Here is a 22,066-nt window from a genome sequence, read left to right on the forward strand (position 1 = left end):
AAGAGAAAACATTACCGTCTCCAGCCGCCAGAGGGCGCTCTGTGTTTCCAGTGTAGACTACAGGAGAACTGAGCAGCATAGAGCGCCCTCTGGCGGCTGCAGACGGTAATGTTTTCACTTGGTTCATGTCTAATTAATTTTGATAAATAAGTCGCACCTGACTATAAGTCACAGCACCAGCCAAACTATGAAAAAAAGTGCGACTTATAGTCCGGAAAATACGGGTATATATATATATATATATATATGCGATTGACAGTATTTTTTTTTATTTATAAATTTATTCCCTCTTTAAAAACCCAATGTTTTGAAACTGGCTTCATCTAATGTTCAGATTTCTTTCCTGGAAATATATGCAAATTAGATCATATTTAATTAAATAATGTCTCATTTACATATTTAATCATGACATTTCAGAAAACTTGTAATTCATTGTAATATACTGTGATGAATCAACTGAATAAAGTATAAAAAAAAAAAATTTTTAATCCTGTTTATCTCAAATTTGATTCCTGATGCACACAATTTGAACTGAAATTAATTAGAGTGCAATCTACTCACGTTGCTAAATTATGACTTTTGCAATAAAGGCACCTTTAAGTGAGTTTCCGTCACCGGCTCACTCGTCACCGGGGTCCAATCCTCAGACTCCGCCCCCTCGCTGATCTCCACCACATACCCGCTGATCTCTGATTGGCCCTTGTACAGAGGCTCCGCCCACAACAGCACCAGAGAGTTCCGCCTCACTTCTCTAAATTCCAGATCATATGGACAACCTGCAACATATGAATCAACACATTCACACAATTATCCATCATCGCCACTTTTTAAAGATGCTTTCACTACTTATTTGACCTTCATCTAATGAAGAAATGACACTCCTCTAACATACACACTTCTGTATATGAGCTGTGTTTATCCTCTTGAACACACAACTATAAAACGAGGCATATACATAATAACCAAAGGAAAAATGGGGTGTATTTAATAACCTTCAATTGCAAAACCAGGGAAACACAATGGAAGAAAAACTCACTGTGCCAGAAAGACACAGAAACAAACTATAACGATTAAGACATTAATAATGAAGAACAGGAACAGATTAAAGATAACAGCATGTTAGTCTGTGCCAGATATATGTAAGTCCATGATTGAAACCAATCTAATTTATTAAAAAGTGTACAAGTTGTGCAATAGATAAATAGTGCAATAATAAAACATAGTGCATGTTATTTCACTTGTATGCAATAAATGTCATTTGGTTTTAGATGCAATAAGAGTTGATCGCCAAACCATTTTTTCTTCCTCAAAATTGCTAAAAAGAAGTTCTGATTCTTGTTCCTCACAATGCAGGATCTTACCAGGCTCAGGCATCGTCCAGCGCTCGCACAGAAACAGCTCGCTGGCTTCAGAAGCGTCACCCAGTCCAGCAACATTAGCTGCGAAGACTCGGAACTGGTAAAAACTTCCTTCCTGGAGTCCTGTCACCTAGAAACAAAGCCCACAAATAATGGAAAATACATGGTTGTGTCAGAAAGGATGCAAGAGAAACCTAAAATAAAAGAGAAAGTGTTAATATACAGTACAAGAATGTGTTTTTGTCGTATTCTCAGTGTTTATCCAAATGCAAAATGCAGAGGAGGGGATCACAGTCCTAATGGAAGCTGAAAACATGCTCAAAATAACTACAATAATTAATGAACTAAAACTCAAGAGACAGAGAATAGCTCTCAGATGCACTTCTAACACAAAAGCAGTGTCATTTTTACTAATTTAGTATTTATTTTATATTTGACATTTAATATTTGTTTTAATTTTTATTTTCCTTTTTGATTTTAGGAAAAAAAAATATTTTGGTGCATTTTTTATTTTTTATTTCGTACTTATTTTCATACTAAATTTTTTAGATTTTTCAGAGTACATTTATTTCATTCTAGTAAAAAAAAAAAAAAGAAATATATGAAGTGCTGCAAATCAAAGTATTTTAAAACCCAGAAATGGCATAACTTTATTATTTTTGTATTTATTCATATTATTTTTTTTGATTTTTCAATATTTTTTAATTATTAGTATATTTTGCATTTTCTTTTCCATTTTAATTAAATTTTTAGTTATATTTTATTTTTTAGTCATTCTTATTAACTTATAAAAAAAGAATTTTTTTATTTCATTTTTAATGTTTAAATATTTTCTTTAATTTCAGTTCACATTTATATAATTAAAGTCACAAAAATTACCACTTTTTTTTTTTTTTTTTTTTTTTTTTGGAAATCTGTGGAGTCCTGCGGATCAGATGCATTTTTAACCCAGAAAAAAATATAATTACTATTTTAGTATTTATTCATATTTTGAATTAGTTTTTATATTTAGCATTTGCATTTTAATTTTAGTTAAAGCTTTAGCAATTTGGCTGTTTTGTCACCAATTAGATGAGATCTTCAGTGCATTGATCCGCCGGTTGATGCCTATGCTACTTATCCGATAAAGATCGCTTTAACATTGCTCTGTGATGAGAAGTAAAGAGTGGCACCTGGTCACAAGTAATTGGGATTAGATTCAGGGAAACAGGCCTGTGTTGCTTGAATCCTCTTATCAAACCAGAGGCTTATCCGTGGCCTGCTGGGACAGAGAACGGACACTAGATGGCAGACGTCAGGGGTGTAGCCGGGGGATTTTAATATACTGTAGAGAGTGTGTGTGTGTGTGTGTGTTTGTGCTGGTCTGTAATGTTGTTGGGCAGGTGGTGTGTGTCTCTGACTGCTCAATGAGAGGCAGAAATCATTAACATGGGCTTCATGCTATGACCACAGTGCCCTAAAATCAATGTTCTATAATTGACATAATGCACTTTGAGGCATCCTGTGAGCAAATAGTGCAAAACAACCCCATCCTCCTCTCCCCCCCAAAAAAAAACAGAGTGCATGTTAATAGAAAGAGACACGAGGCTGATGCTGATTCAGTCCACCAGAGGGCGCTGTGCACTCATCACATTTACACAAGCACAGAAGCAATGCTTGAACCCCAAACATCTTCAGATTCATCAGAGCAGGCAGTGAAGCTTTAGAAAATGTTGCTTGTTCACCAACAGGTCAAAATTAATATTATATGATTCATAACTGGTGCTTGCTGAAGCATGCAATACTGTTATTACTGCTCAGTTTTGAGGCAGTGCTATTTTTAGATACTATTTTGAGTTTATTTTGAACATATTTTTGTATTTTGTTTTGAAAACTGCAGGTTTTTAAAAACAGAATAATATATATAATTTTTTTTAAATAGAACATTTTGCATTTTATTTTTTTTGTTCCGTTTTATTAAGTCTATATAGTTTTTGTTTATTTTATTTCAGTTAATTTTTTTTGTTAGTTCAGAGGTTATTTTTATTCATATAAAAGTTGCAATGGCAACTAACTGGAATAAAATAAGTTTGTGTTGAAATATGACAAAAATCTCAAACTAAAACCAACAAACAAATAAATAAATAAATATAAAATAACACAAAAACTAGAAAAAAAACATAACACAATGAATAAAACAAACTAAAATTAAAATGACTGAAATTATATAAATAATATAATTTAAATAAATAATAAAAATATCTATAAATCTAACATCTATAAATTTAATATCTTAAATCTAATTCAAAATATTAATAAATACCACATACTTAAAAAATAGTATATAAATATGACTAAAATAACAGGGCCCACAAAACCTTAACACTGTGTGGGGTGTTGTATTTTGGGCCATATAATTAGGGCACAATTAAACTGATAAATGTTTTAATTAATTAATTAAATAAAAGTAAAAAAAAAAACACTATAATAACATTTAAATAAATAAATATTTTTTAATAACCATTTTATTTTTATATAAATATAAATTAATCAATTAACTGAATACACATTCAATAGTTTGATTATAAATTTACTGTTTGATTTTAATTGTTAAATGCAGATGAGAAAGCTCTCTGATATAATACAGACCAAAATCACTTTAAAGTATTTTAATATTCTAAAACAAACTCAAGTACAGCGCTTTAAGTTTTAATAAATGCATGACTACAATTAAATGTTGAGCAATAAACAATATTTTTGACTGATTTAAGCAGGTCCCGTCATTTGTTGCTGCAGAAGCATGTAACAAAAGAGCAGCTGATCCCAAAAGCAGCATAGAAACTGCTGCTACTGTAAATGGTACTGTAAATGGCTCACCTCGTACACTCTCTCTTTAGTGGGCTTGATGCTGATCTCTGTCCAGGAGCTCTGGGATTTCTCCCTCTGGTCCAGATAGTAGCCACGCACAAGGTCTCCTCCGTGATTGGCTGGGGCTCTCCAGCCAATCAGCATCTCTGCTCCGGTGCAGTGCAGTAGAGCGATGGCTGATGGACGGGACGGAACACCTGCAGTAAGGGGCAGAGGAAGGTCAAAGGTCACAGAATGCCAACCACGTCATGTTTTCTATTAATTGTTAATTAATCAAATAAGTGATTATGAAGAATAATTATAATAGTTTCATGAGTGTCCTGGTAATACATTAAATTTACATTATGTATCATTTATATACTATCACAGTTTTACATTTGACAAAACATTTTTTCACTCTAAAACTGCTGGAAAATCAAAAACAAAATTCTGAACAAGTTATGTTCCAAATTTGAAGTTGATATTTAAAAAAATGAGCTTTCAGTGAGATTTGGTTTTTTGACGCAGTACCAAGCTTTTCCACTAGATGACCATCAAACCCATTAGTCACAAGTTAAATTGCGCCTTCATTTCCATAAATGGTTTGCGTGTCCTGAAACATGTTTTTCCATACTTTTCTCAATATTTATGAATTAGACATCACGATGGGTATTTTAGGCGGTTGTTCACTGGCCCAAGTCAAAAGTTCACCAGCTGTATCTGTTCATTCAGGAAACTTATTCAAAGAATGAATGATTCACACTGAGACTATAAATGATTTTCTTGATCTCTTTCTTGAACACTTTAGACAAAACGCTGTCATATTTAAAAGTGCTGTCTTTCAGGGTCTGGTCTGGTTCTTACGTATCGCGGATTTCACTCGAATGGCAGGAGACTCCTCAGAGTAGATGCTGTTTCCCGCCAGTCCCACGGATTTCACCCTGAACACATACTCTTTATTGGTCTTCAGGCCATCAACTGTAAACCTGAGCAAAAAAGTAAACCAGTTTTAGTAGGTTTAGTAGATTACATATCTTAAAAGGGTTAGTTCACCCAAAAAGGTAAATTATGTCATTAATGACTTACCCTCATGTCGTTCCAAACCCGTAAGACCTCCGTTCATCTTCGGAACACAGTTTAAGATATTTTAGATTTAGTCCGCTTTCTGTGTGCAATTTATTAATCCGTTCCCTCAATTTGCTAAATTGTGTGCGTGATTTATTAATCCGTTCCCTTAATTTGCTATATTCTGTGTGGGATTTATTAATCTGTTCGCTTAATTTGCTAAATTGTGCGCAATTTATTAATCCGTTCACTCAATTTGCTAAATTGTACCCACAATTTATTAATCCGTTCCCTCAATTTGCTAAATTGTGCGCGATTTATTAATCCGTTCTCTCAATTTGCTATATTCTGTGTGGGATTTATTAATCTGTTCGCTTAATTTGCTAAATTGTGCGCGATTTATTAATCCGTTCCCTCAATTTGCTAAATTGTGCGCGATTTATTAATCCGTTCCCTCAATTTGCTAAATTGTGCGCGTGATTTATTAATCCGTTCCCTTAATTTGCTATATTCTGTGTGGGATTTATTAATCTGTTCGCTTAATTTGCTAAATTGTAAGCACAATTTATTAATCCGTTCCCTCAAGTTGCTAAATTGTGCACACAATTTATTAATCCATTCTCTCAATTTGCTATATTCTGTGTGGGATTTATTAATCTGTTCGCTTAATTTGCTAAATTGTGCGCGATTTATTAATCCGTTCCCTCAGTTTGCTAAATTGTGCGCGCGATTTATTAATCAGTTCCCTTAATTTGCTAAATTGTGTGCACGATTTATTGATCCGTTTCTTTAATATGCTAAATGGTGCATGCGATTTATTGATTCGTTCCCTTAATTTGCTAAATTGTACGCACGATTTATTAATCCGTTCTCTTAATTTGCTACATTTTTACGTGCGATTTATTAATCCGTTCCCTCATTTTGCCAAATTGTGCGCACTATTTATTAATTTGTTCCCTCAATTGGCTAAATTGTGCGCACTATTTATTAATTTGTTCCCTCAATTTGCTATATTCTGTGTGCAATTTATTAATTCGTTCCCTCAATTGGCTAAATTGTTCGCGTGATTTATTAATCTGTTCCCTCAATTGGCTAAATTGTGCGCACAATTTATTAATCCGCTCCCTCAATTTGCTATATTCTGTGTGCAATTTATTAATTCGTTCCCTCAATTGGCTAAATTGTTCGCGTGATTTATTAATCTGTTCCCTCAATTTGCTAAATTGTGCACACGAATTATTAATCCGCTCCCTCAATTTGCTATATTCTGTGTGCGATTTATTAATCTGTTCCCTTAATTTGCTAAATTGTGCACGCGATTTATCAATCCGTTCTCTCAGTTTGCTAAATTGTGCGCACTATTTATTAATCCGTTCCCTCAATTTGCTAAATTGTGCACGATTTATTAATCCGTTCCCTCAATTTGCTAAATTGTGCGCGTGATTTATTAATCCGTTCCCTTAATTTGCTATATTCTGTGTGGGATTTATTAATCTGTTCGCTTAATTTGCTAAATTGTAAGCACAATTTATTAATCCGTTCCCTCAAGTTGCTAAATTGTGCACACAATTTATTAATCCATTCTCTCAATTTGCTATATTCTGTGTGGGATTTATTAATCTGTTCGCTTAATTTGCTAAATTGTGCGCGATTTATTAATCCGTTCCCTCAGTTTGCTAAATTGTGCGCGCGATTTATTAATCAGTTCCCTTAATTTGCTAAATTGTGTGCACGATTTATTGATCCGTTTCTTTAATATGCTAAATGGTGCATGCGATTTATTGATTCGTTCCCTTAATTTGCTAAATTGTACGCACAATTTATTAATCCGTTCTCTTAATTTGCTACATTTTTACATGCGATTTATTAATCCGTTCCCTCATTTTGCCAAATTGTGCGCACTATTTATTAATTTGTTCCCTCAATTGGCTAAATTGTGCGCACTATTTATTAATTTGTTCCCTCAATTGGCTAAATTGTGCGCACAATTTATTAATCCGCTCCCTCAATTTGCTATATTCTGTGTGCAATTTATTAATTCGTTCCCTCAATTGGCTAAATTGTTCGCGTGATTTATTAATCTGTTCCCTCAATTTGCTAAATTGTGCGCACTAATTATTAATCCGCTGCCTCAATTTGCTATATTCTGTGTGCGATTTATTAATCTGTTCCCTTAATTTGCTAAATTGTGCACGCGATTTATCAATCCGTTCTCTCAGTTTGCTAAATTGTGCGCACTATTTATTAATCCGTTCCCTCAATTTGCTAAATTGTGCGTGTGATTTATTAATCCATTCCCTTAACTTGTTTAATTGTGCGCACAATTTATTAATCCGTTCCCTCAATTTGCTAAATTGAGCGTCATGAACTCAGATTGACAAAAGACACGGAAGAGAAGACAATGCTGAATAAAGTCGTAGTTTTTGTTATTTTTGCACCAAAATGTATTTTCGATGCTTCAAAAAATTCTAACTGACCTTCTGATGTCACATGGACTACTTTGATGATGTTTTTCTTATCTTTTTGGACATGGACAGTATACCGTATACACAGTTTCAATGGAGGGACTGAGAGCTCTCGGACTAAATCTAAAATATCTTAAAACTGTGTTCAGAAGATGAACGGAGGTCTCACGGGTTTGAAACGACGTGAGGGTGAGTTATTAATTACATAATTAAAATTTTTGGCTGAATTAACCCTTAAAAGGAATACTTCAAACTAAATTTAAATTGTGCTGTTAATTTACTCACCCTCAGGTCATTTACAACATTAATACCCGGTGGTAAATAACATTCAGTTTCTTGCACATAATGATCAATTCACTTCATAAGATCTCACTATATCGTCAGGGATATTAATTTTGTCGTGTTGCCTGATATGCTTATTTTGACTCTCAAAGTGATGGTAGCCATTGCATTTTATGAATCCCCAAACCACGGTTATAGCTAAAAATCTTCTTTACTGTTCTATTGAAGAAGAAGTCACCTACATCTTGAATCGGCCGATGGGGAGTAAATAAACAGTGAAACTTCAGTTTTGTGTGTACTATCCCTTTAATTGCCTCTCAAACTGGATAGAATTAGAGACCTGGTTTTGGTCATGGGTTTATTGTTGATGGTCTTCCACTGTCCACTTCCAACCTCACTGCAGTACAGATAGTATCCCACAATGCCCTCTGTTATTTTGGGCTCCTTCCACTGCAACAGGACTGAACTGTCGGTGTCTCGGATTGAAAGGACGCCGTGTGGTGGGTCGGGAACTCCTAAAAGATAGAAAACCATCACTCAGACGTACTGGTTTAAGTCTGCATTTCATAAAATTCTGTCATAATTTACTCACTCTCCATTTCATTATGATTTTTTTTCCTTCTTCTGAACACAAAAGATGATATTTTGAAGAAAGCTTGGCGCTAAAGAGTTTACGGCAGCCATTGGCTTCTTTTTTCCATTCTATGGGAGTCAATGGCTACCATCAACTCACAAAGATTATTCAGAATATATATATTTTTTTCTGTGTTCGAAATTCATACAGGTTTGGAACAACTTGAGAGTGGGTAAATAATGAGTCATTTTTATTTTATGTGCACTGTTCCTTTAAGAAGATGGTCACCTAGCGGCTGTCCCATTGCGATGGGTTCGCTGGGAAGAGACGGGTCGCTGATGCCGTACTTGTTCACAGAGCGAACACGGTAAGTGTATGACTTTCCCTTCTGCTGGTCGAACGCCACAAATCTTGTAGACAGGACCGTCATATCCATACTGGCTAGATGCCAGCTCTCCTTCCCTGTTAGGGACTGAAAGAAGACACAATCTTAACAGGCATCTTTACATGAATGTAGTGTTATTTATTATTTATCCAAAGCGATTTAAAGTACATTCAAGCTAAACATTTTGCCAGTATGTGTGTTTATTGAATCAGAACTATTTTTGTCAAATTTCTGGTCCGTTTATTTAATTTTTAAACTATAAATTACACTGGTTTAGAATAAAATAAATAAATAAATAAAATAAATACAGAATAAATAAAAAATCAGACCAGAAATTAAAAAAAAAAATATATATATATATATATATACATATTTTTCCACCATTTGTGTTCCTTATGAATTTCTGTCGGAGTTGTGGTCCGTATATTATAAATTTTTGTATATTTAATTTATGCAAGTTTAATTTAGTTTTGAAAAATAAAAATAAAATCACATTTCATCATCTTCACATAAATGGACAATCACATATAAAAATATAAAATATTTTTTTTGGGGGGTTAGTATGCGTGTTCCCTTGAATTTCTGTCTAATTTTATTCTGTGTATATATATATATATATATATATATATATATATATATATATATATATATATATATATATATATATATACACACATAAGTTTTTGCCATTATATGTGTTCCACAGGAATTTATCATTTTTTTTATTTTTAACTATAAATTTTACTTGGAAAAGTAGCCAGTCTCCATGAAGATAAAGTATTGCAATATCCTCTATAATAAAACGTGCACGGTGGTAAATGGGAATTTAAATCTTTTTTCATAAATGTGTATTTTTGCCCCCACAATTTCAGATGATCCCGATGAACTAGACGGTTTTATTACGGTTCTTCTTATAAAGAGACCAATAAAGAGCATGTCCTGTGGCAGTGTGTGCTTTCTCCTGTTCATTACACAGTCTGCTGGAGCTCTTTGTGTCTGATGCTGGAAGATTCGACCTCCTCTGCTCTGAGAACCAATCCCTCCGAGCTCTTTTACACTGTGAGTACCTTAAAAACTGCCCTCGAAAAGCAGAAGGATCTTGACATTTTGCAGTGCTGGAAGCAATGGACATCAGAAACAGAAGCTAAACTTTAAAAATGTTTTTTTTGTGTTAAGCCTGTTGGGTCATTTTATATGCTCTGTAGCATTCACTTTTTACCAGTAGCATTCACTTTTTACCAAGATAATTTAATGTCTGCTAGGGTTACTGGATTTGCCCAGGATGCAGACATACATACATGCAATGCAACTATAATAGAATGCATTTTAATTAACAGTTGCAGTTGAATGCTTGACAGCTCAACTTCAATGCTCAAAAGTGACAATGACGTAATGTAGATGTTTGTTCTTGTAATAGGAACAGAAAGAGCAATGCTGCTTGCAACAGCAATGCCTTGGTTCGATTCCCAGGGAAAAAATATATGCAACTAACTGAAATAAGATTAAGATGAAGTACTTTAAAATTACTAATTCTGAAAAAAAAAACAAAAAAAAAAAAAAACACACACAATACAAATTTACTAAAACAAACTAAAATGAAAAAGAAATCTGAAAATATAAAAAGACCCTAATTCAAAAATAAAATAAATAAATATTAGATGGAAAATGTAAAAAACTAACAAACAAAAAAATAACTATAGATTGTCTTGGCAATTAACTTTAATAAATAAGATTAAGTTGAAGTACTTTAAATTGACTATTACTGAAAAATAAATAAAAGCTAAAAAGAATTAAAAAAAAACTATAAAAATGAAAACAAAAATGTAAAACAAACTAAAAATTACAAAAAAAAACCAAATAAAAATAAAACTTATTTCAAAATACTAATAATATAAAAATGTTTGAAATATTAAAACATTAAATAAATACATAATTAATTTTATTTATAAATATATTAAATGTTCTTTATAGTGAATAAATAATAAAAGATTACACTGAACCCATCAGACCCAACATTTACAGTTTTACATTGATTCATTAAGATGCTTTATCCAGAGAAACGTACAAATGTGTAATGAAACATGCTAACAAGCCAGCTCTGTCCAATGAACTCTGCTTTGGGTTGCTAGTTTTTTTTTAACATAGCACCTAAATATTTTGTACATGGATTGCAAACATGCACAAATTTTTAGTTTTTAATTTTTTTTAAAAGACGATTATGTCTGCTAAAAGTCACACATGCACGTGCTTTGAATATATGTATAATTATATATATACTGTGCTCACATTTATTTGTGCATTAAATTACAAATTTACTAGAACATATGCAAAAATAAAAATGTTAATGCATTAAATAACAAATTGTATATTCTGCTATTTATATTTACTGTTTAGTATAAATGAATTGTACTCAGTTGAGTTTTAGGCACTAAAACAGTCCTGTACATTATAGTCAAACACATTTTTCATTTTTATATTGAAATAATGTAGATTTCTGTGCCACCCCAGACAAAAGCAGTGCATGGGACGAAGGTCAACTCTCACCCGCTCCACGGAGTAAGTGAGAGGCTCTCTGCCCCGTGGATCTGGTTCAGTCCAGCTCAGCACGGCATATTTGTCGCTAAGCTCACAAACTTGCACATCGGTGGGGGGGAACGGGACTCGGATTTGGCCTGTGAACAGCAAAAAGGAGAGACTGACCACACAAGGCACCATAGAGCAGAGCTCAGACACTTGTTGACCACCAACTGAAAAGGGTAAGGTGCACTATAGATAGGGAGGAAAATAAATGAGGGACAGGTGAGCACAATTAGACCAACTAACAAGAGGGTGTGGTAAAGAGGACAGGGGGAGGAGGAGGGGCTAAAGGAGCACATGGCCGAGAAAACAACTAACAAGACCATGTGCTGACACAAAAAAACAAAACAGAGTGACAGTGCAAAACCCTGACAAAAATAATATTTCGAAGTATAAAAAAGGCAACATTTCTCATTTTCATTTAGTCTAATACGTACTAAAATAACTAAAATTAAATATTCCAAGACTAAAAAAAAGTTAAAAATAAAAATGATACATACATTTAATAAAACCTAATAAAAGTGACTTTTTAACTTGAATTAAAATGAAAGAGAAAAGAGAAAATATAAAAATATAATATCATATAGTAATAAATAAATAAAAATAATAAATAATAAATAAATTAGCTTGTGAAATGATAATGTTTTTTTTATGTTATTCTTACAACAGACTCATTCAGTAAATCATTGGTAAATATTCACAAAACAAAGTATATATCAAGATCACGATTCTATAACGATTTTATAATTAGTATCTTCCTAATGCAAAAAATCTATACCCTAAATTTCAATGCTTACTAAAATGACACTACACTAGATATCAACCCTCACAGATCCACTGTAGGAAAAACTGTACAAGGCAATACAAAGATACCTCATTTTTACTAAACATGGGTTGCAAAAACACTGAACAAATTACAAATTTGTCATAGCATAGAAATTCAGTATATGACCTGTAATAGTTTTTCTCAGCATGTTTAGTGAAATATCAACCGCACTACTGCAAATATTATAAACTTGACAATGTTGCACAAATGCAATAGTGAGTTTAATGGTTTCTTAATGAAACAATCAGAGATGAATATTCCCCCAAAACAAAATTTGCATAATAAACATCTCGATTCTTATTTTTACAATGAGTGGCTTCTCAATGCATTTGCATGAAGGATGAATAAAATATATCATCGATATAAATGCTTAGAGGGTTAAGCATTTAGATGCATTTTATGCATGTCTTAGTCGCCAAACTTAAAATAAAACCACTCAACAGGTCTATACAAGCTCTTTACGCTCCTCATAATGGCCCGAGAGTCCATGGCAATTAGCAGCACAGTGTACGTCATTTAAATCTTTAAGCTTCAGCGACATATCATCATCTTTTTAATGCTGAGGGCCAATAAAACTGCCTCAGTCTTTATTGCTATTGCTGTACCGGGAGCACAGACCACCTGCGAATGCTTTATATGAGATCTGCAGCAAATTCATCATCATAACTGTCCGAGTCGTACAGTTTTTAGGGTGGTTAATTCATGAAAAAGAAGGACATATCAGGAGAGACGGCAGGAGCAACAAATCTGTTTTTTAAGGGTGAATTTAATTAATTCTTTCAAGAATATGTGCAGGTAATATTTCCCCTCCAAATCAAAGAAGAGAAATATCAATTTAATTTAATGCATTAAGAAAATGAAGCATCGGGAAATTATTTTTATGGCAATTGAGCTCATTTGTCCTTAAATTCTCATTTATGTATCCTGCAAGGTTTTTATTGCTAACAAAAAAAGAGAAAAACATTCTTAAAATAAAAAGATAAAATAAACACATTTTATTATATAACATATATAATATTTCACATTTCATTTTACAATAAGTTATTGAAATAACTACAACAGAAAAAGAACATAGGATACTATAAAGACATGAAAAAAACAGAAATTACAAGAATAATAGAATTACTAACATTAAAATTAAAATTAAAACTTAAAATATAAAGATTAATGTACTACTAACATAAATACTAATAAAAACTATAATATGGAAAGATGAACAACGCATATCCTAACATTATAATATTTATTTATTTATTTATTTAAAAAGTTTCATTATTCTTCATGGTGAATCTTACTATATTCTCCTCACTGTAATATATTTATGTTTGTTATTTAAATCAAAATTAGTGGCAGTTCAACAAACACTGACATTTTATATGCATTTTATTAACAAATTAATAGTAACATTTTTTTTTTAAACATAATTGTTATAATACATGAAATCTGCTAAATTGCTGTAGGCTTCATTCTTTATGAAAAATATTGTTTCTGTTTAAATAAAATAAAATAAAATAAAAATATTAAAAAATAAAAATAATAATAAAAATAAATAAAAGTCCACTTACATTATTCTGCATGTGGTTTTTTATTTTTATTTCTACAGGTTACATTTTTTCCATTGGTTTAATTTTATTCTCAGTGTAACATTATAATGTCATGCATATTTTTACATTTTTATAAAATAAAAAAAACAGACAAATATATAGTTGACATTTGAGGCTTTATGCAAAAGAAAAGCAATAACATTTTTCAGGAAGATTGTTTTCAGTTAGTTTTGTTTCAGAATATGGCATGCATTCGCTTCAAACAATGGTATAAAGCTATTCAAAACATCATTCAATGTAAATTGTTATAATCGTAATTAATAATCGCGATTACAATTTTAACGGAATAATCCTACAATTATAATTTTTGTCATAATCGTGCAGCCCCACACAATTTTAATTCATGCAATGTCTTCTGCAAGTTTATTATTGGTACCTAAAACTAAAACCATAAAAGCATTTTCATTACTAGACTAAACTACCATTTCTTTTGTCTTTGGATTTAAGCATGAAATGTTCATGACCATTGTGGTGACTTTCAACCCTACGGTGTGACCTGATGCAATGCAACATCACGTGATCTCCTCCATGCACTGTAAATCTGAGCTTGTGTGTGAGTGTAGAAGCATGCATTTCTTCTCATCTCCCCACTCGACTGCATCAGTGTGATCTACTCACCCTCCAGCTGGTCCTTAGTGATCACAATCTCTCTTCCGCGGTCCACCTTCACCACTGACAGAGAGAGAAGAAAGCAGGAGATCAGAGATACAGATGCATGCTGCCTTTCTTTATAATTCGTGAGGATGCTCTTACCCGTAGTCCTGCTGGGCTCCAGGGGGTCAGAAGTCAGGACGGGGTCAGTGGATTTAGACGGACGGCCCACGCCGGCCTGGTTGACTGCACACACACGGAACTGGTACATTGTGTTTTCCTTCAATCCCATGATGGGATAATGACACTCCCTCTGGATGACATCATTACAGCGTTCCCACTTCCCAACACCGATGTCACACCTGCACGAGAGAGAAGAGACTGTGACATGAGAGCATTCTGAACATAATAAAGCATCAGAGTAGTGATATGCATTTATTGCAGCTTTATTAGTAGTGAAGGTTGCCATTTAAATCAAGGAGAATACCATTTCTATAGAACAGCATAGAAATGCATTAAAGACTTCTCAGCACATTGCAACCTTTAGAAATGCAACCATTCTGAACACTCAAGAAATAGTTTGGCAATGCATTAAAACTAGACCCCTAGCAAAAAACAATTTGTCTATGTAAAGTTTGAGAAATATTGTCTGTTTTGTCTTTTGTGTATTTTTATATGACATATTTTTAATTTGTGTCTTTATTTTTGTCATCCGTCTTAGCTATTGTTTTTGTCTGACAAAATACATGGCAATAAATGTCATTCTGATTCTAAAACGAAAGTACATTAAAGTACAAAAAGGACAAACCGATATATTTACTAACTTTTCACTCAAAACTATTTTGCTTAAAATTTTGTTTCATAATGGGAAAATGATTGCATTTTAAAAAGGCCAAACAGAAGCAGTTTCAGTAGTGGACTCAGACTTTTGGACTCCTCAAGTTTACATAATAAAATGCAATTATCTTCAAAAACTAAACGCAATCCAACAAGACAAAAAACTGGCAGAACATGTTGCATGTTGCTACGAGGCAGGAAGGTTAGGCACTCATCCTCTCTCACCATGATGTCTTTCATTTCAAGTTTTATCTCTAAACAGCTAGAAGCTGCTCTGATCTCTCTGAAGATGAGAGCTCATGAGAGCATCGTGGATCATGCTTCACCTCTCTATGAAGTAACCCTGAACAGCAGCAGCTCCGTCTGCACTGGGAGGAATCCACGAGAGGAAGACGTAATCCCGGCTCACATCAGAACACTTCACCTGCAGAGGAGAACCTGGAGCCCCGACCACAACAGCAGGTCCATCTAGAGAGAGAGAGAGAGAGAGAGAGAGAGAGAGAGAGAGAGAGAGAGAGAGAGAGAGAGAGAGAGAGAGAGAGAGAGAGAGAGAGAGAGAGAGAGAGAGAGAGAGAGAGAGAGAGAGAGAGAGGGAGAGAGAGAGAGAGAGAGAGAGGAGAGAGAGAGAGAGGAGAGAGAGAGAGAGAGAGAGAGAGAGAGAGAGAGAGAGAGAGAGAGAGAGAGAGAGAGAGAGAGAGAGAGAGAGAGAGAGAGGGAGAGAGAGAGAGAGAGAGGGAGAGAGAGAGAGAGAGAGGGAGAGAGAGCGAGAGAGAGAGAGAGAGAGAGAGAGAGAGAGAGAGAGAGAGAGAGAGGAGAGAGAGAGAGAGAGAGAGGGAGAGACAGAGAGAGAGAGAGAGACAGAGAGAGAGAGTGAGAGAGAGAGTGAGAGAGAGGTGAGAGAGGAGGGAGAGAGAGAGGGAGAGACAGAGAGAGAGAGAGAGACAGAGAGAGAGAGGAGAGAGAGAGTGAGAGAGAGTGAGAGAGGGAGAGAGAGAGGGAGAGAGAGGGAGAGACAGAGAGAGAGAGTGTGAGAGAATTTCAGAAGAGATCTCAACAATGTCTCAAATAGCGCTCAGATTTGACAAGATGAGTATAAACACATCAAACTCTTCTGTCAACGATATTCTCATTCATCAGTGCTATTTTAGTGTTATTCATAAACTATTATTAATATTATTACATTTCAGTATTTATTGATATTTTAAATTAGTTTCATTTTTTTCATTTTAACTAACTAGTTTCATTTTAATTAGAGGTATTTGTTTCATGCTTTTTTTTTATATGTCCGTTCAGCTTTAATTTATTTTTATTGCCGTTTTAGACGTATTTTATTTCAGTTAATTTCATTTTCTTAGAATGATTTTTGTTTAAAATTTTAATGATTTTTTTTTTGTGTGTGTGTGATAATTTTAGTTTTAGTTAACAGCAGCAAAACTGTCTTTAAATGTCTATTTTTATTTAATATTAGTAAAAAAAAAATAACTGGGAACTTCATTGATTTACACTTACGTTTTTCTTTTTTGTGTTTCATCTAATAATTATATTTAATTTTATTTCAGATTCAGATGTTTCCGAATAGATATAGTTTTAGTTAATAATATGAATTAATTTATTTATTAATTAACAATTATTTTTTAGTTTATTTTTATTTTTATTTATTTAATTTGAAATCTATTTATTTAAATGTAAGCTTTTTTATTTAAAATGTTTCATTTATTATTTATATTTTTAATTTCAGATTTATTTTAAATAAAGACAATTATTCGTAATAGTTTTAGTTTTTTAACAATAACAAAACAGTCATTCATGTCTATTTTTATTTAATAATAATAAATAATGTCATTAACATTTTTTAAGCGTTTATGTCATTTTTATATTTTATTTTAGCTCAGCTTTTTTTATGTGAAATTGTTTTTTTTTGTAGTTTTACTTTTAGTTAACGGTAATCATTCATTTCTATATATATCTGTTACCATTTATGTCTATTTTATAGAAAATGAATTACTGGAAACCCAGTTAAAGTTCCTTGACATATAACTGAGCAGCCACTGAAAAATGAAATTTCCCTCCGCAGCACAGTTAAGCTTACTTCAGAAAGTTTTCTTAGAAGAGGACGGCTGCAGGGCTTCTCACGCTCTTATTTGTTTAATCGCCACCAACAAGGATGAAACAGACTCATAAGAGCAACCTCCGGCTCCTTCCTGTTACCTGGCAGATTTGTAATGCAAATTTTTCCTCTGAGATTAAGTGAGGATGTCACGCGCAGCAGAGTGAAGCTCACTTTCTAATTACTACACTGCAGGCTTACAGAGCGGCCCACTTCCTTTAATGAGACAGGAAATTCAATTCCTGTCCTCGCCTTGCTTTTAAGGACTTACGCTGACAGGGAAACTCTGCACTGAAAGAACATCACAGATTCATGAGAATTATGTCTCTGAGGAGTTCAACTTTTACATTTCTTAATCAGGAGAGACAGGCGGCAATTGTAACACACTAAACCTCTTCAATCGCCAATAATCTGGTGACATCCAACAAATGATCAGTCCAGCTCTTTCTCACTTTGCCCGAGAGAAAAAAACTGATTTTGTGATGAAAATGTGTTTTTTTTTCTTGTAGATGTGCTGTAATTTTCTGAAGCCTTTCAATCTAAGCTCATCTATTTAAATGGAAGCCCATTTCCACCATTGAACAAAAAAAAAAAATATTGGATATAAAATTGTAATTGCGAGAAAAGATGTCAGAGTCGCATGATGTGACATTGCAATTGCGAGAAAAAAAGTTAACTGCAAGATATAAACTTGCAATTGTGAGAAAAAAGTTAATTACAAGATATAAACTTGCAATTGTGAGAAAAAAGTTAATTACAAGATATAAACTTGCAATTGCGAGAAAAAAGTTAATTACAAGATATAAACTTGCAATTGCGAGAAAAAAAGTTAATTACAAGATATAAACTTGCAATTGCGAGAAAAGAGGTCGGAGTCGCAAGATATAAACTTGCGATTGTGAGAAAAAAGTTAATTACAAGATATAAACTTGCAATTGTGAGAAAAAAGTTAATTACAAGATATAAACTTGCAATTGCGAGAAAAAAGTTAATTACAAGATATAAACTTGCAATTGCGAGAAAAAAGTTAATTACAAGATATAAACTTGCAATTGTGAGAAAAAAGTTAATTACAAGATATAAACTTGCAATTGCGAGAAAAAAGTTAATTACAAGATATAAACTTGCAATTGTGAGAAAAAAGTTAATTACAAGATATAAACTTGCAATTGCGAGAAAAGAGGTCGGAGTCGGAAGATATAAACTTGCAATTGTGAGAAAAAAGTTAATTACAAGATATAAACTTGCAATTGTGAGAAAAAAGTTAATTACAAGATATAAACTTGCAATTGCGAGAAAAGAGGTCGGAGTCGCAAGATATAAACTTGCATTTGCGAGAAAAAAGTTAATTACAAGATATAAACTTGCAATTGTGAGAAAAAAGTTAATTACAAGATATAAACTTGCAATTGCGAGAAAAAAGTTAATTACAAGATATAAACTTGCAATTGTGAGAAAAAAGTTAATTACAAGATATAAACTTGCAATTGCGAGAAAAAAGTTAATTACAAGATATAAACTTGCAATTGCGAGAAAAAGTTAATTACAAGATATGAACTTGCAATTGCGAGAAAAAAGTTAATTACAAGATATAAACTTGCAATTGCGAGAAAAGAGGTCGGAGTCGCAAGATATAAACTTGCAATTGTGAGAAAAAAGTTAATTACAAGATATAAACTTGCAATTGCGAGAAAAAAGTTAATTACAAGATATAAACTTGCAATTGCGAGAAAAAAGTTAATTACAAGAAATAAACTTGCAATTGCGAGAAAAAAGTTAATTACAAGATATAAACTTGCAATTGCGAGAAAAAAGTTAATTACAAGATATAAACTTGCAATTGCGAGAAAAGAGGTCGGAGTCGCAAGATATAAACTTGCAATTGTGAGAAAAAAGTTAATTACAAGATATAAACTTGCAATTGTGAGAAAAAAGTTAATTACAAGATATAAACTTGCAATTGCGAGAAAAAAGTTAATTACAAGATATAAACTTGCAATTGCGAGAAAAAAGTTAATTACAAGATATAAACTTGCAATTGCGAGAAAAAAGTTAATTACAAGATATAAACTTGCAATTGCGAGATAAAAGTTAATTACAAGATATAAACTTGCAATTGCGAGAAAAGAGGTCGGAGTCGCAAGATATAAACTTGCAATTGTGAGAAAAAAGTTAATTACAAGATATAAACTTGCAATTGCGAGAAAAAAGTTAATTACAAGATATAAACTTGCAATTGCGAGAAAAAAGGTCGGAGTCGCAAGATATAAACTTGCAATTGTGAGAAAAAAGTTAATTACAAGATATAAACTTGCAATTGCGAGAAAAAAGTTAATTACAAGATATAAACTTGCAATTGCGAGAAAAAGTTAATTACAAGATATGAACTTGCAATTGTGAGAAAAAAGTTAATTGCAACATAAACTTGCAATTGCGAAAAAAGAGGTTGGAGTCGCAAGATATAAACTTGCAATTGCGAGTAAAAAGTGAATTACAAGATATAATCTTGTGAAAATACAATCTCAGAATTGTGAAAATAACATCAGAATTGTAAAGAAAAAAAGTTGCAATTGAAAAAAATTCTGAATTAAACTAAAATTACATTTATGGATTTAGCAGACGCTTTTATCCAAAGCAACTTACAGTACATTCAGGCTATCAATTTTTACCTATCATGTGTTCTTGGGGAATCGAACCCCCAACCTTGAGCTAGCTTGTTTGCTAACGCAACGCTCTACCAGTTGAGCTACAGGAACACTATTATAAATAGAGATATAAACTTGCAATTGTGAGAATTAAGTAAGAAATCCAAAAATAAAATTAGAATGGCAAAGTATAAACTCCCAATAAAAAAAAAAAAAAATCACAAATGTGAAAAAAGTCGGAATTGTGAGACAAAAGTAGCAATTTCCTTTTTCATTTATTATTATTTTTTTTCAATTGAGAAACAGACTTCCATAATTAATTCTCTAGTTATGACCATTCTATGACAAATTCTTATAAATATTTAATCTCATTTTATTATTTAAAACACTAAGAGTATCTGAGGGTCTGACCTTTGACATAGACGTAGGCGCTGTGCTCGACGGATCCGTCCCAGGTGCGCAGACGGACACTGTAAAGCCCTTCATGTTCCTTGTGCACTCGCTTCAGGGTGAGACTGGCAGATCGCAGACCCGTCTGCAGCTCCACACGACTGGACTGACGCACCACCAGCCCTGAGCAGACAGATTATAGCCAGGTTATTATGCTGTTGCTAGAGTGTTCTGGGTGGTTGTGGCTCTGTGGTTAACTTTGCATTGTTGCACTGTGAGTCTTAGAAGATAAAATTCTTGTGATGTTACTTTGGATAAATGCATCTACTACTGTAAACCTATGTTTTTATTGGGATACCAGGTGCAAAATATCTTTGCATTAAATATGAAATTCCATGTCAGGGCGTCTCACCGTCTCTGTACCAGGTCACTTCCTGTTGGAACGGCAGTAAAGCTGTGGTGAAACTGCACTGCAGAACCAAGTTATCACCTTCTTTCACAAATGTTGGAGGAAAGGTGGAGGCCAGCTGAGCGTCCGGCTCTGGAACTGAGACTAGAAGGAGAAAGAACAGGAAAAGGTAGCAAAATTATATTCCTCTGAATTCATACTCTCAATTCCCACAATATATAATACTTCTTTGCACACACATATATATATATATATGCTTATCTCTCAGATGTCTTATATAGTTTAAACCAGACTAGTTCACGGCATAGTATAAGTTTACCCATAAGAAACTCGAGCATACAGTTCTGAAACAGAAAACTTTTAAATAGCATTCCATCTGCACTTCGGAAATTGTGGACTTTAACACATACATGCAAATCAACGTTTCTCACGCATGGGAGGATTTCTTTGACGGGCAGGGTTGCCAGGTCTGCAAAACAAGCTAACCGAATCGAATGAGAATCAGAAATGTCATGTTTTTTGCCAAGTTAAGTGTATTTCCTGAGGGAATCTGATGAAGATCTGAAGGTCAGCTGGTGTAACTGGTGTAACCAGTGTTTCTTGAAGACCTGACGCACATCATCTTCACTGATCTGAAGTGCAGGAGGTGTTAATATATCACTGGAGAGGAGGTCAGAGCAGGTGTGGGGTGTGAGGCAGGGTTAAACTCATTCAAATCATCGCCCAGTTGCTGCTTATCCACAGTGATGGAGGAAGGAGTCTTTCAATCCTTTCTAAACTGATGCAGGGTCATTGGCAGAAAACTCGTTTCTCAGTCTATCTTTTACAGTCCTCATCACAGGTTTAGCTGATTTCAGTTTCTGATTTCAGTGATCAGAGAGCCCCACAGATCACTCATACTTCATTAAATAAATAACAAAGTCGAGCTATATAACACATTGAATTGCGGAAACACATTCTGATGTTATGAAGTCGAAGATGTGTGTTAATAGAGTCATTTACAGCATTTTCAAATGCAGCTCAACCAATCAAAATAAAGGACCGGCGCCATAAATTATAATATTTAATTTAGTATTTAATAGACATTACCGCATAGACATTGTGTTTTCCTTTGAATTTCCACCA

At 33.3% G+C, this 22,066-nt stretch overlaps 1 protein-coding gene across 1 annotated transcript in view; it reads right to left on the reverse strand.

The window, feature by feature from the left end:
* Positions 1–22,066, reverse strand: part of myom3 (myomesin 3) — a 59,991-nt gene that overhangs the window by 12,398 nt on the left and 25,527 nt on the right. Inside the window, exons 10-21 of the mRNA XM_052617845.1 lie at positions 20,945–21,085; positions 20,554–20,715; positions 15,717–15,858; positions 14,716–14,915; positions 14,581–14,634; positions 11,500–11,627; positions 8,859–9,042; positions 8,337–8,511; positions 5,049–5,170; positions 4,215–4,402; positions 1,362–1,488; positions 595–776 (exon numbers count right to left, since the gene is read on the reverse strand). Of these exons, the coding sequence (XP_052473805.1) occupies positions 595–776; positions 1,362–1,488; positions 4,215–4,402; positions 5,049–5,170; positions 8,337–8,511; positions 8,859–9,042; positions 11,500–11,627; positions 14,581–14,634; positions 14,716–14,915; positions 15,717–15,858; positions 20,554–20,715; positions 20,945–21,085 (1,805 nt within the window). The remainder of the gene's footprint in view (positions 1–594; positions 777–1,361; positions 1,489–4,214; positions 4,403–5,048; positions 5,171–8,336; positions 8,512–8,858; positions 9,043–11,499; positions 11,628–14,580; positions 14,635–14,715; positions 14,916–15,716; positions 15,859–20,553; positions 20,716–20,944; positions 21,086–22,066) is intronic.

This window comes from Carassius gibelio, chromosome A16 (genome assembly GCF_023724105.1).
Source record: "Carassius gibelio isolate Cgi1373 ecotype wild population from Czech Republic chromosome A16, carGib1.2-hapl.c, whole genome shotgun sequence".
Classification (NCBI taxonomy): Eukaryota; Metazoa; Chordata; class Actinopteri; order Cypriniformes; family Cyprinidae; genus Carassius; species Carassius gibelio.